This window comes from Polypterus senegalus, unplaced genomic scaffold (genome assembly GCF_016835505.1).
Source record: "Polypterus senegalus isolate Bchr_013 unplaced genomic scaffold, ASM1683550v1 scaffold_3293, whole genome shotgun sequence".
NCBI lineage: Eukaryota > Metazoa > Chordata > Cladistia > Polypteriformes > Polypteridae > Polypterus > Polypterus senegalus.
Window position 1 is genome coordinate 1 of NW_024381625.1, and position 15,919 is coordinate 15,919.

General features: G+C 40.9%; 1 protein-coding gene across 1 annotated transcript in view; it reads right to left on the minus strand.

Moving 5' to 3' along the window:
• Positions 1–3,569: 3,569 nt before the first annotated feature.
• The window catches only part of LOC120520708 (kinesin-like protein KIF14), a gene marked incomplete at both ends in the record, with an annotated part of 30,579 nt that continues 18,229 nt past the window's right edge, over positions 3,570–15,919 (minus strand). The window contains 3 exons of the mRNA XM_039742872.1: positions 3,570–3,664; positions 7,619–7,760; positions 13,453–13,566. Coding sequence (XP_039598806.1) covers positions 3,570–3,664; positions 7,619–7,760; positions 13,453–13,566 — 351 coding nt within the window. The remainder of the gene's footprint in view (positions 3,665–7,618; positions 7,761–13,452; positions 13,567–15,919) is intronic.

Here is a 15,919-nt window from a genome sequence, read left to right on the forward strand (position 1 = left end):
CAAGCCCGTAAATAGGAGCCTGATGGAGACACGTGGACATAAGGCAGTGTGAATGCTGAGCCCCCAAATCCCATACATGACACACAAACATAGTCCCTGGTTCAAATTGTTATATACGTTGCATTTTTCTCTCTCCACCACACTGCTGCTACTCCTAGATGAGCGATGCCTTCCATCCTCCCACCTCTAACTTGCCTGGACACGGCAGTGTGGTCTCTTATTGAAGATCCAGGAGTATTTCGGGTGCCAGGGTTTTGCCTGTTGGAAGCCATGAATAGTTGGGAGTGTAACTACCCTGCAGCACCCCCTAGTGGCCCCTACAGACTCCAGCAGGGCTGCGTTACTAGAATACAATTCCCAGCATTCCTTCTGGGTACCAATACCCAGAAATGCTGCCACCTGATGTAAATATTGCTCTCCCTTGCCCATCCATTTTAAATGGTGCCCCGGCCGGGTAAGGATTCCAAACCAAGTCCCAGCATGTAGTCCCTCAAACCAGGCAGGTCATTTGCAAGTCAAAGCTCTTTTCTTCCTGTCAAGGAAGTGAAAAGATTGGGGACCAGTAAAAAAGGCAGAACAACAACTGAAGGAACTACAGATGCTGCACATGAAGTCACAGAGGGCAGAGATCACCCCCAGAAAAATGAGCCAACAAGAAAAAAAAAACGTTCCAGGTAACCGAAACATAAAAATATGAAAAAGTCAACGTACATACAATAGGAAATGTCTGTGGAGTGTCCTCTGCTGTACTGATGCACATTTAGTGCACATCCTATGTGACACTTTCAGAAACAGTCACCAACATACAAGCAAACATCACCATCAGGACAGTAGACATACGTTTCTTTGTGTACTTTTCTTAGAGGTTTTCGGTTTGCGCATAAGGCGGCGGAATGTGTTAGTGCTTGATGTGCACGATTGACACTAACTTGTGTTAGTGTAGGCTGCCACAGCGCAAGGCTTAGTGATTTCTGCATTTACTCTCACATGGACGTCGACAGTTGCCGCATTGTGAATAGTCCCTTAGGGGGCCAACGTCTTGTTTGTCTCTGCACTCAATCGCAATTATTTTGCAATTTTGTCACACAGCTTACTGTCACACCATGTAACCGAATTCCCCAGGCATATCATGGCGGTGCACTCATATAGTGCCCTATCGTGCATCAGTTTCACTTTCCGTGTCAACATCTGTCGACCAATGCACATCATCACTATCCCTCAATTCAGTTTCAGTTTGTTCCAAAAAGCTTCATGTGACAGAATTCACAGAGCATATTAAAGCAGTTTGGCCATACAGTGCCCGATCATACACCAGTTTCACGTTCAGTGTAAACATCTGATGACCAATGCACATCTTCATCTCGATTTGAGCGATGGTTCGGTTTCAGTTTGTTCCAAAACTGGATTTACGCTTGCCATTGTGTTTCAAGTTGGCGAATCCGCCTCTCCCATGAATATTGACGAGTAAACTTCACACAACTGTATTTCCCAGGCATAGCATGGCAGTGCGCTCATATAGTGCCCCATCATGAATCAGTTTGTTTCACTCTGCGTGTCAACATCTGATGACCGATGCTCACCTTCATCACGATCTCTCGATTCGAGTGATGGTTCGGTTTCAGTTGATTCAAAAACTGCATCACGCTGAAGCTTCATGCGACAGAATTCACAGAGCAAATTACAGCGGTTTGGCCATACAGTGCCCAATCATACACCAGTTTCACGTTCAGTGTAAACATCTGATGACCAATTCACATCTTCATCACTATCCCTCGATTCGATCGATGGTTAGGTTTCAGTTTGTTCTAAAACTGAATTTACGCTTGCCATTGTGTTTCGAGTTGCCGAATCCGCCTCTCCCATGAATATTGATGAGTAAACTTCACACAACTGTATTTCCCAGGCATATCATGGCAGTGTGCTCATATATAGTGTCCCATCATGAATCCATTTCTCTTCCCGTGTCAACATCGAATGACCGATGACGCATCATCACTATTCCTCGATTCGAACGATGGTTCGGCTTCAGTTTCTAATAAAACTGGATTTACGCTCACCATTGTGTTTCGAGTTGCCGAATCCGCCTCTCCCATGAATATTGATGAGTAAACTTCACACAACTGAATTCCCCAGGCATATCACGGCTGTTCGCTCATATAATGCCCCATCATGAATCAGTTTCACTTTCAGTGTAAACATCAGACGACAAATTACATCTTCATCACTATTCCTCGATTTGGTTCAGCTTCAGTTTGATCTAAAACTGCATCATGCTGAAACATCCCATGACTAATTCACCAGGCATATCATGGCGGTTAGCTCATATAGTGCTCTCATACACCAGCTTCTCTTTCTGTGTCAACATCTGATGACCGATGCTCACCTTCAGCACTATCTACCGATTCGAGTGATGGTTCAGTTTGTTCAAAAACTGCATCACACTGAAGCTTCATGCAACAGAATTCACAGAGCACATTACTTTGGTTTGACCATAAAGCGTTGCACCATGTATCATTTTTATTTTCCCGAGTAAAATGCCCGGATGACCAATTCTAGCGTTATCAGCTACCCTTGGCGAAGCTATGGTTCAGTTTCAGTTTGATGAAATCTGGCTTAACGCTTGCTATTGAGTTTCCAACTCTGCTTATCCAATGTTTATTGAGGAGTCTACCTTAGATCAGCAACACACCAAGAAATATTAATGATTTTTTTTTTTTTTTGCAGCATGATATTTCATCCACTAGATGGTAGCAGAACATGTCCTACCTTTTGAATATTTTTTTTTTTTGGTTTGTGAAGGTGCTGTTATGTGCAGTTACCTGGAGTTTCATCGGTTACTGAACTGCAGTATTACTTGTTCCCGTGACTCCGGCTCGGAATTCCATGCTGTTAAAGTTAACCACGGGTCACACATCGGGTAACGTGCAACAATCTGTTTGACATTTTGAGCAGGGGTTCACACTAAGGAGGTTAAAATCACAGAATCCAGTGGTTTAAAAGCTACAACTGTATGGAGATCAGGGCATGAAGACCCTAATAATAAATCCTCAGGGATTACTTGAGTGTAATTTAAAATCAGCCAGTTATTGACACGTAGCCAGAGTAACCGTATAAGCAATAATGGCCTCCACAGCTCTAAACCTACAGAGAAGCCAATACATTCTTCTCATTCTTATTTCAAGATTTAAACAATTATCTCAGAATAATTTAAAATATGGGTATGACGTTAATCTGCAAGCAGGTCCTCCAACTTATAGGGAAAATGTGTAGGTTGGTGGCACGATTGGCACTCCAGCCACCAAAAAAAACAAACCACCTCACACTGTACCAGCGTGATGCCGAGTTGTCACCCGCTGCACTCACTCGAGTCCCAATGCAGGTGGCTGAAATAGGTGTGGTGGGTGCATCCTATCAACACATGCACCCAACCTCTCTCTCAGTGAAGGGTGTTACCACAAGAATGAAATTGAACCGATGGATTCAGGAGCCGATGTCAAGGCATTACTCTCAAGAGCCAGCAATGTGGAGTTAAATGTGACCATTTAATAGGAAGCTACATATATAAGCACCTTGTGAACACGGTGTGCTTCTTCAGAACTTCTGCTAATGGCATTTTGCTTCCTGTAGCAGCAATGACAGTCTAAGAGCGTCCATTTTGGATTCCCTAAAAATGGAAAAAAAAAATATTAAAAGTCTGATTCTTCATTACAATCAGCAGATTAAGAGAAGTATCGATTTTATGAAGAGTTACTCCATATTTAAAGTATCCACAGTACTTTAAATCAAGGGTTACCAACTCTGGTCATCCTGGAGGACCACCGTGGCTGCAGGTTTTCATTCTAACCCTTTTCTTAATGAGTGACTTATTTTGCTGCCAATTAACTTCTTTTGAACTAATTTTATTTGACTTGTTCTTGAAGACTCAGACCCTTAGTTGTTTTTTCCTTAATTAGCAGCCAAACAATAATGAGATACAAATGAGCCAAAACAACTGGTGCCCATCATACAATATCTGAAAATAAAGAAAGATGAAGGTGTCAGGAATGTCGATCTGCTCAGGTCCCCTAAACATTTTAAGGTTGCTCTTAGAAAAGAGAAAATCAACAATATCAGAAATGTCTGTTAATGCACCACGAGAGCATTAAGGCCACAGGATTAAAGAACGAGTTTAATTAAAACGACAAGAATCGTCACGTCATTAGGCAGCTGGTTGGAGTTTGAGGCCCTGACTTAGAAATGAAATGTGAAGTGAGGAGACCAACTGTTTGGGTGCCATTTAAGGAAAGAAATGAAGCAATTCAGAGGAATGAAGAAGAAATTCAGAGCAAATCTTAAAAAAGCAATTCAATTAAATTTAATTCACGAGAAGACACCCACTCAATGTCCATGTTGTTGTAGTAGTAGAAGGAAAACAATTTTTTTTTGTTTGACTCATGAAGCCTGAAAGGAGCATCTGGGGTGAGATAGCCACCGACAGAAAAGGACTTCAAATCCCAATTGAATGGCAACTGGGTATTAGAGAAACAAATCTGAACATTTTTAAAAATCGGAATTTCATTAGACAGCTGATTTTATTTTGCTGGTCTCCTAGAAGCAGCACTGATACCCACTCAATTCTCTTAATTTTCCATTCAAAATCTTGAGTCATAAATGCAACTCAATAAAACAAATAAAATTCCCTCTCACTCACACAATATGACTGGATCATATTAATTGAGCTTCGTTGCTTTTTAAAGGTGAAGACGACGACTATTTACAAACCATTAAAGCACCACGAAAGGAGACGTTTCCACGCCTACCCTTAGAACCATTCCTTTTAGTTTGGCCCCATCTAGTGGACAAGTTGAACATTACAGCACACAAAATGCTACTTTCTATCCAGCTGAAGGCCCAGAATGGACTCTCTTTTCTGAACAGTTTTGTCAAACTGCTGGTGATTTAAGGTTTAAATACTAAGCAAATTTTCAGTTTGCAGTGGTTTGCCCCCCTTTTCCCAATCAACTCTACAACAAATATACAGGAATTTATCTGCAGCCCACATGGCGAGGTATTAAACCTGACAACCCATCATGTAGTCAATCAGAGACACTGACAATAGAATCCAAGTTCTCTCATTTAAGGGTGGATCAACAGCCATTTTAGACAGATCAAATGGAATTCCAACCACTTTAAAACAGGACATCCTCATTCCACATGTGGATTGGGATATTTCTAATTGAATAGGGCCCCAGTGGAGCAGCGTGAATTACAAGATACATTTTCATTCAGTATGATTTTGCCCAGTAATACTGTAAGAATTTTAAAAGTAATTGGATTCAATTTGGTTTGACAGGAAGTCAAGATTTTGCCCCCCTGTATGGTCAAAGGGTCCAAAACATCACAACTACCATCCATTTTGCACTAGGTGAATTTGAGATACTAGTAAATGTGTGTAGTGCTCATTAGTTAACTTATGTTGCACTTTACACAGGAGCGAATCAGAAGGTCATTGATATTCCTCCTCCGAAAATCGCTGAAATCTCACAGTCCTACCCAAGGTCATCCATTTCAAGAATGGTAGAGTGGAAATCCTCTACTTGTATTAGAACAGGCCATTCAGTCCAACAGCTCACCAGTCCTATCCACTTAAAATTTTCTAAAAAAACATTAAGTCGAGTTTTGAAAGTCCCTAAAGTCCTTCTGTCTACCGCGCTACTTGGCCACCTTATTCTAAAGTGTCTGTGATTCTCGGGGTGAGGAAAAACTTCCTAATGCTTGACAAAATTTCCCCTTAAGTTTCCAACTGTGTCCCTTAAACACTTCAGTCAGGTCACCTCTTCATCTTCTTTTGCTTAAAACCATCTTCATTATTGCAAGACAACATGCTGTGGTTTCTATCATTGCTGAAGGAAGGGAGATTAAGGAAAGCTTGGCAAGACATTTTACGTAAATTTCTGACTTGCATACATTAGAATAAATTTGCAAATGTATCAATATTGGGAATCTCCCAGGCCCCGATGCTAGAATTTACTTTGCATTGAAACTGTCAAGTTATGAACAGTTGAAAGAAGATCACTTTTAGGTTTGTTTTATGGGGACATCTCAGACTTCATTCTCACAGCATCTTCAAATCCTAACTCCATGCTGTGCCTTTTGGGTCTTTTGACCCAATTCTGACAATCCACTTTAGGTACCCGGACGTCAGATATTTGAGCCCATAGCTGTTTTTTTCCTGTTGATTGACCTTCTTAACCTTTAGCAACAAAATTTTAAGAAAGATTTGTGAAATTTTTGGACATCCGAGGGTTTGCGGGATCCCTCGAGGTTGCTGGATATCATGGCTGGCATGTACGTGTTAATAGTAGAGTGGAATCCAAAATTCTTTAATACTATAAGTTTAGAACAAGCATGACTCCTCCTAGATATGGCCACCCTGATCAAGAAGTGAGAAGGATCTTAGTAAAAGAGGTGACCAAGAACCTAATGGGCACTCTGGATGAGCACAAGAGAATTTGTGGAGATGGGAGAAACTTCCATAAGACCACCTCCACTGCAATACTCCACTAATCTTGGTGTTATAACAGAGTGACAAGACAGCATAAAATCCTGACGGCAAAAAGTACCTAAAAGGACTCTTAGATTATGAGAATCCCAATAAAATTACAGCTGTATATGCAGTAGGGCAACTGCTCCAACCTGGGTATGACATTAATGAGCACAGGCCCCGCATATATATATATATATAAGCACCTGACACTTTTCCACTCCATTCAAACTAATGTCCACTCCATTCAAACTAATGTGGTGCAGAGGTGTCACCCAATGCAAGGCTGCACTCAGGTTGTAATGGGGATCGAGGTAGTTCATCATGCATCAGTGCCTGCTCCCAACTCCCAACTTGTATTTGCATGCAAAGTCGTCAAACTGCTGGTGATTTAAGGTTTAAATACTAAGCCTAAATTTTCACTTTGTAGTGGTTTGCCCCCCTTTTCCCAATCAACCCTACAACAAATACAATATACAGGAATTCATCTGTTATAACAGAGTGACAAGACAACATATGAAATCCTGCTTGGAGATGGCAAAAAGGTACCTAAAAGGACTCTTAGATTATGAGAATCCCAATAAAATTACAGCTGTATATGCAGTAGGGCAGAGTGGTGGTGGTCTCTAGGCTAGGGATCTGCGATCTAGCTAGAGCTAGCAATCAGAAGGTTGCCAGTCTGAACCCGTAAATGCCAGAGTGATTCCACCCCATTGGGCCCTTGACCTACAACTGCTCCAACCTGGGTATGACTTTTAGGTTAAAGGACTTCCTCCATTCCACCCAAGGAAGAACCACCCCAATTTGAGGACGGTAATGTGGGTTTTGGGTTGGCTCACAATGAATCCAGCCATGAACCACATTAGCAATCCGGCACCAAGCGCTACCCAACCTGTAATCCCATGGTTCTCAGATCAGACTTATCACCCCACTTCAGTTGATAAATTCATTCAAAAGAATACAAAAATCATCCTTGCCCTAAAGTAACAGCCAATAAGAAATGGCAAAGGATGGACACAGAAAGCCAATTAATCTCAGGATCAAATCGTAGGCATGTTATAAAAGCGAGTGTTGGCGGGATTGGTGAGCACCTACCTTGTTGAGGAATCATCTGCTGCTCTTCTCCCCTGCTGGCTTGTGCTTGTTTAAGATCTGCCACTTCTTGTGACAATTTGGCCTTTTCCAGCTCAAGAGCCTCCATGAATTTACTGTGCCTTAACCGCGTCTCTTCAAATTCCTTAAATCATTTGGTCATAGAAAGATAGAAACATGAGACTGAGGATTAATTGAAGGAGTAAAAACAATGGTGTGTGTGTCTAATATAGTGACCTTAACAGCATAATAGTTTTGAAAATTAAAGTTTAATTTCATTTATTATTAAGACTAATTGTGTAATTTATTCTTGATAAGATGGAGCTTCTAAGTGCAAAAACTGTGTGACCAACACTATAGCTAAAGTATGGGGCTTACAGTCATTTAAAAAGCTTAGGAACCCTCTTAATTCTTTTGTTTTTTGCTTATCATTGGCTGAGCTTTCAAAGTAGCAACTTCCTTTTAATATCTGACATGCCTTATGGACACAGTAGAATGTCAGCAGTGACATTAAGGTTATAAATATGCAATATGCATCATAAAATTAGACAGGTGCATAAATGTAGGCACCCCAACAGAATGGGACATCAATACTTAGTTGAGCCTCCTTTTCAAATCTAACAGCCTCAGACGCTGTCCTCCTATAGCCTGTGATGAGTGTCTGGATTCTGGATAGAAGTATTTCTGACTATTCTTCATACAAAATCTCTCCAGTTCAGTTCAATTTGATGGCTGCTGAGCATGGACAGCCTGCTTCAAATCATCCCATAGATTTTCAATGATTTTCAAGTCAGGGACTGTGACGGCCATTCCAGCACATTGTACTTCTCCCTCTGCATGCATACCTTTGTAGATTTCGAACTGTGTTTTGGGTCATTGTCTTGTTGGAATATCCAACCCCTGCTAACATCAACTTTGTGACTGATGCTTGAACATTATCCTGAAGAATTTGTGGATATTGAATTGAATTCATCCAACCCTCGACTTTAACAAGGGCCCCAGTCCCTGAACTAGCCACACAGCCCCAGATGATGCTTTTGTTCTGTCCAAATAACTCCATTTTTGTCTCATCAGTCCAAAGCACTTTGTTCCAAAATGAATCTGGCTTGTCTAAATCAGCATTTGTATACAAAAAGCGACCCTGTTGGCACAAAGAACATCTGTATGGCAGGGCACGCCACAAATTGTGCTGAATTGTAGAGCGATGTACAGATACACCATCTGCAGTGAGATGTTCTTGCAGGTCTTTGGAGGTGATCAGGTTGTCTGTCACCATTCTCACAACCCTGCTCATATGCCGCTCCTGTATTTTTCTTGGCCTGCCAGACCTGCTGTGTTGGTTTAACAGCAACTGTGCCTGTGGCCTTCCATTTCCTGATTCCACCCCTTACAGTTGAAGCTGACAGTTTAAACCTCTGAGATGTCTTTTTGTAGTCTTCTCCTAAACCATGAGACTCAACAATCTTTGTTTTCAGATCTTTTGAGAGTTGCTTTGAGGACCCCATGCTGTCTGTCACTCTTTAGAGGAGAGTCAAAGGGAAGGAAGCACAACTTGTAATTGACCACCACTCATGATTGGACACTCCTGTTTCAGAAGTGTCTGCAACTTAACGAGCTCATCATACCAAGTAATCAGCATTGAGCAGTGACAGGCATTCAAATCAGCAAGGGGACCCAAATGTTTGCATAGCCAATTTTTCACATTTGATTTATATTCAAATTAAATAGTAGTGGAGGAAAAAATAATAGTGAAATACTGCTTCACTAAAAATCTTTATTTGGAAAACACTCCAGTACTCAGATGTTCCTAGGAAATGAGACGTACCACTGTTATCTTTTTTGCTAAAAGGAGAGTCAATTATGCAGGCTGAGAGGGGTTCCCAAATTTTTCTATATGACTGTATAAAGGAAAACTAGGATTACTTTTAATTGAGTGCATTTAACCAACAGAGTCAGATATGGGGATGGATATTTGAGGAGTAAACCGCAAGACTATTATATTTTTATGTTATGTACATTAAAGAACCACAAACAACAAATCAAATATATTATTGAACATTATAAAAATAAAATTGAATAAATCAGACTCTGCAGCTGCATGAATAAAACGTATCAATTCCGTTTAACGGAAATAGCTCAAAAGTTGATAGAAATCTACATTTTGTACCTACTTGTATGCAATATTTGATTGACCTAACTGAAAGCGTACTTAAGTTATCATGTGGCAAATTAAGTGATTGCTATAAATTTAAAAGAACATATCTTGCCTGCTCTGGGGCTTTACAATGGAGGAAAAATTTAAAATTACTAAATACACCAACATGCCTTCCATGTTTCCAAAGTACATTTGTGACAACAAAGGGCATCTGGAAATATTTATATTATCACATATTTCTAAGGATACATGTTGTTCTATTCACTTTTGCAAATTTTCATGTAAATACAGAATTAAATCAAAGCAAAACCAAGCACGTGGCACAAAAAGTTTACTGTGATTTGGTCTGTCGGGAGGAAACCGCATCATAGAGGAGTAAAAGGTTGTGGAGTAGGACGATTAAATGGTGAGCTGTGCACAGCTTGTCTTCTTCTAAAAAGGCTGAATCTTACACTATTGGTGTTTTTGGCTCAAAAAATGACACTATAAACTATTTAACAATGTGTGTGTGTAATCACAAGATGTGGATCAATACTTGACCTGAAAAACAGGGCAGTACAGTAGTACCTTGAGATACGAGTGCCCCAATGTACGAGTTTTTTGACATACGAGCCGTTACTAAGTTTATTTTTTGCCTTGAGTTACAAGCCCTCAAAGAGCTTGTCGCTGCACATTCAGAGGATCTGACGATGGAGGAGTTGACGGAACTACAGACGAGGCAACATACGTACTGTATGCAGGAGATCGATATCGTGGAGAAGGCAGAGGCGGAGGAGGTTACCTCAAAGTGAGATAAAGGAAGTGTTTGCAATTTGGGAAAAAAGTTTTGAATTTTAAAGAAATGAAACACCCTGAAAAAATTACAACTGATCGCGCAGCGGCTCTATTTAATGACACTTGCCTAATGCTTGAGTTTATTTAAAAGAAACATCCTGAAAAAGTTACAACTGATCACGGAGCAGCTGTATTTAATGACACTTGCCTAACATTTTAGAAACATTCTGAAAGAGAGGATGAAGCAGACCTCATTGGACAGGTTTTTATCGAAAACCCCTGCAGATGAAAGTGAGGAAGGTGCGGCGAAAAGGGCAAAAATCAGTGAATAACATTCAGTTAAGCCACCACCTCCGTCAGCATCTTCAACTCGTCTGATCTCCAAGGTAAATGCTCTACATTATACTGTACTTAATAAAACCAGTTTATTGCAGTACATTCTATTGTATTGCGGTTTAATACATTATTCGTTATTTACAAGTACATTTTTCTTTTTTAAAAACATGTAACAAAAACATTAGTGTTTTTTGGGGGTCCGGAACGGATTAATGGCATTTCAATTCATTCAATGGGCAAAACTGATTTAAGATAAGAGCATTTTGACTTAAGAGCTCGGTCACGGAACAAATTAAACTTGTATCTCAAGGTATCACTGTATTTGGCAAGTTTTTAAGCTTTTTCTCCATGCCCCATAGACTTCAATGAAAGCACCAGTGCAGGAAGAGATTTTTCTTAAATTTATAGAAAGCGATTAATGTTAGAATGCAATTTCATGGGGCAGATGCATATACAGTTTAGCATGGTTGTTAAAAAATAACGGACTTGAAAAATACCAGACTTATCCTTTAACCATAACCCAGTTAAGGGTCTACATGGCCAAATAACCCAAATACTGATGGAGACATCCACTGCTGCTAATCAGGAGTTTTTAAGAGTCCAATCACCCAGTTTCGCTAACTAGAATTAAGCTATATATACTGCTCACAAAAATTAAAGGAACACTTTAAAGAAACACATTAGATACATCAGATCTCAATATGAAGTTGGATATCTATACAAATAACGACAGGGCAATGTCTTAGGAACAAAAGGATGCCAAGTCTTTTAATGGAAATAAACGTTTTCTGCCTACAGAGGGCTCAATTGTGTAGACACCCTAAAATCAGAGTGAAATGAAGATGTGGCAGGCTAGTCCATTTTTTCAAAAACTTAATTTCTGCAACTCAAAATGCTTTTCAGTATCTTGTGTGGCCCCCACGAGCTTGTATGCATGCTTGACAATGTCGGGGCATGCTCCTAATGAGACGACGGATGGTGTCTTGTGGCATTTCCTCCCAGATCTGTATGAGGGCATCCCTGAGCTGTTGTACTGTCTGAGGAGCAACCTGGCGGCGTCTAATGGACCGAAACATAATGTCCCACAGATGTCCTATTGGGTTTAAGTCAGGGGATCGTGAAGGCCATTCAATTGTTTCAATTCCTTCATCCTCCAGGTACTGCCTGCATACTCTTGCCATATGAGGCCGGGCATTGTCGTGCATTAGGAGGAAACCAGGACCTACTGCACCAGCGTAGGGTCTGACAATGGGTTGAAGGATTTCATCTCGATACCTTATGGCAGTCAGAGCACCATTTCCTACGCAGTAGATGTCTGTGTGTCCCTCCATGGATATGCCTCCCCAGACCATCACTGACCCACCACCAAATCTGTCATGTTGAACGACGCTGCAAGCAGCATATCGTTCTCCTCATCTTCTCAGACTCTTTCACGTCTATCACAGCTGCTCAGGGTGAACCTGCTCGCCTGTAAAAGTACAGGGTGCCAGTGGCGGACTTGCCAATTCTGGTGTTCTTGAGCAAATGCCAGTCGAGCTCCACGGTGTTGGGCAGTGAGCACAGGGCCCACTACAGGACGTCGGGCCCTCAGGCCATCTTCATGAAGTCTGTTCCTGATTGTTTGGGTAGAGACATTCACACCAGTGGCCCTCTGGAGGTCATTCTGTAAGTCACGAGCAGTGCTCAGCCTGTTCCGCCTTGCACAAAGGAGCAGGTATTGGGTCCTGCTGATGGGTTGAGGACCTTCTACGGCCCTGTCCAGCTCTCCGAGAATAACAGCCAGTCTCCTGAAATCTCCTCCATGTTCTGGAGATTGTGCTGGGAGACACATTAAACCTTCTTGTTGCAGCACGTGTGGATGTGCCATCCTGGAGAAGTTGGACAACCTGTGCAACTTCTGTAGGGTTAAGGAATGCCTCATACTGCCAGTAGAGATGATTACTCAAGCCAAAACTAGCACGCAGTGGAAAACCAGCCAAAAAGATCAAGAGGGAGAAACTTGAAATGACCTCCACATGTAAAACCAGTCCTGTTTTGAGGGTTTTCTAATTGTTGCCACTTTAGTGCACCTGTCGTTAAGTCCATGAACACCAATACAGCTGAAAGTGATTAACAATGACCTCAGCTGCTTAACCAACCAGAAAATTATCAGACAGGTTTAATTGATTTCATGCCAGGCCTAGTAAAAAAAAAAAAGTGTTCCTTTAATTTTTGTGAGCAGTATAAAAACAAATTTCTTTGAATTATTAAAACTCATGTAGATGCAATGATTGACTAGCAGCTCTAAACCAATTAATTATGGTGGAGTTTTGTTTAAGTGAATCATAACGGGGAAAGCATTCTGTCCAGAGCTTTGCCCTGCTGGGTCAGGCTGCATCTCCCCAAAGAGGCCATTAAAGAGAGGCAAGTTCAAAAACTTAAGGCAGACCTCATTGCACTCCACAATTCCCCAACAAGGATATCCTTTGACATGACTAGATGATCACCTTCGATTAGCAGCAGATAATCAATAACCAGACTCCAGAAGTACTTCATTTTAGGAGGAAGTATAAAAGAAACAACACACACTCACCTGTGATAAAGACTCAGCTTTACAGGCGAGGAGCAACTTCTTCAGATGAATTTTGCTTCTTTTTTCCTTAACTTCATGGCTCAGTTTTTCTTGCTTTGGATTTAACTCTTTTTCCTTGGAGAAGCCATTAAAATAAATAAAGGGGGAAAAAAAAAAAAAAAAGTGAACAACTGGACTGGCTTTCCAAGAATCATTATTTGATGCAAATTCAAATACCAGTATAATCAGAAGTGTTGATAGAGATGAGCAAAACAATTTGCATGAAATTGAAATTTGCAGCAAAAAGCATGAATATTCGCATTTTGCTTCCAGTAAAATTTGTGCTATCCAACCATATTCTCTTGACTGCTGGTAGTGGGGTCTCAACAGGTCAGGTGGAAGCTGCTGTACCAACCAATGAAGATCTGCAGCATTGTGATTGCATAATGAGGTGGCCGATAAGCATCGAGACGTGTTCACAAACAATATTTACAAAATTGAGATTTATAAAACCAAATCGCATTGAAATGTGCGTACGGCAGGTTTTATAAATCTACATTTTCCTGTTTTTAGGCATGCACATAGTTTCACAATCTAATCCACACACGGGTTTTATGGATGAGGACCCTGGAGTGGCAGAGTCAGAGTCCAGATCACAACTTGATTGACAATTTGTGGTTGGACTTGACAAAGGTTGGTCAGTTCATGATCGCCATGATGGATTCTTGGGAAGGTAGAGCCGATAGAGACAACCGAGCACACAAACTCAAGGTTACCATTCACTAAATAGTGACTTGAAGGCAATGAATTCTTATGCAAACGATTGTTTTATATGTGCAATTTAGACCACTCGGCTTTTAACTTTGACATTAAACAGTCCTTTTCTGTTGATAAGAGCCCAAAAATGTCAAATTAAACCCACTGTGAGCCAATATTGTATTAATAAAAATCTGAAAGCCCCCAATAGGTGAAGACTTTCTATAGGGACCGTTTAGTGCTTTGATTTAGAAATGTATTTGCTAATCTTCAGTGTTTAGTAGAGGTTAAGGCTTTAATAATAATAATAATACTACATTTATTTATATAGCTCCTTTTCCCATGCTCACGGAACTTTTGCTTTGTACTTTAAACCTGCATTTGTGGGATTTCTGGGATTTGAATCCACTTCTGACACCAAGTGACCATGAGCATGTCATCTGTCTGTACTCTAACTGAAAAAAGCAAGAGAAGTGTAACCAGTTGTATCTCAAATGCCGTAAGTCACCTTGGACAGAGATGTCAGCCAGAGAAGTAATACAGTGGTGCCTCATACTTCAAACTTTAGTTTCAGGAGACTCTGAATTGTTCAAAGTCTGAATCAATTTTTCCCTTTAGAAACAACGGAGAGGGAATTAATCCCAGACTATTACACAATACCCATTCTGATACACAAACATCCCTAAATAATAAACATGAGAATACACAAATACCAAATAATAAAGTGAAATGTATGGCAGCACGTATAGATGCAGCAGCTCTGTGCTCTTCTTTTGCCGTTTTGTCCTTTTGTGTTGCCATTTGTCATGACGACATTCTGCTGGGCGAATAACGTCTACAGCCGGCATGATCTCCTATAAATGGGACAATGTAGCGAGCAGGCTGCTACAGTGGAGTTTCTCGGCTAACACAATATCCCAGCAGACCTAGCGGAGCGTAGGGGCTCACCGTGGATTCCTATCCCCATAGGAAGGAGACCGAGGCAGCACAGGGTCAAGAGGCAGCAGCAGCAGGGCTGGCGTGGTTACAGAGATTGGCTACACAAGTCACCTCTTCCTAGCATTTTTCTCACCAACTCAAGATCCCTCGCAAATAAGATGGAGGAATTGAAGCTAGAAGTTGCAGCTAATGGAGTGTTGCATTCTGCTAATTAGAGACCTGCTTCATTCACTCATTCTGGATACAGCTATCGAGTTAGGAGGCCGCACAGAGCACCAGCAGGACAGGACAGGACCGGACCAGAGACTCAGGCAAGAGAAAGGGAGGAGATTATGGCTGTAGGTCAACAACTGCTGCTGTACTAACGCTAAGACTGTACATAACAGATGACGCTCACGCTCGCTGCGCAAACACCCTTTGTTGCTGTATTTTTTCACCACACACACAGTTTGAATGAAGAAGCATCAATCGAACTCCGGATCAAATTTCTGTCGAATATCCCTCTGGAACATTCAAAGTACAAAGCCCCACTGTATTGATAAGTAACTTCAAAAGGTTTAAGGCTGGCACAGCAGCAGTCAATACTGAAATGTTAAGAGTTTTGGTTTAAACCATGTCAAAAAAATATTGTCATGGCTGTATTCTTATTATGGAGTTTTTTCTGTTCAACTCAAATTAAGTTCACAGTGAAGAAAATTTCAAATAAGACTGAACCAGCATTTTCTCAAAATAAAACAAATAGAAGAGAGAGACCACAATTTATTAAGATGGAAAGCAAAATTTCACATAGAAA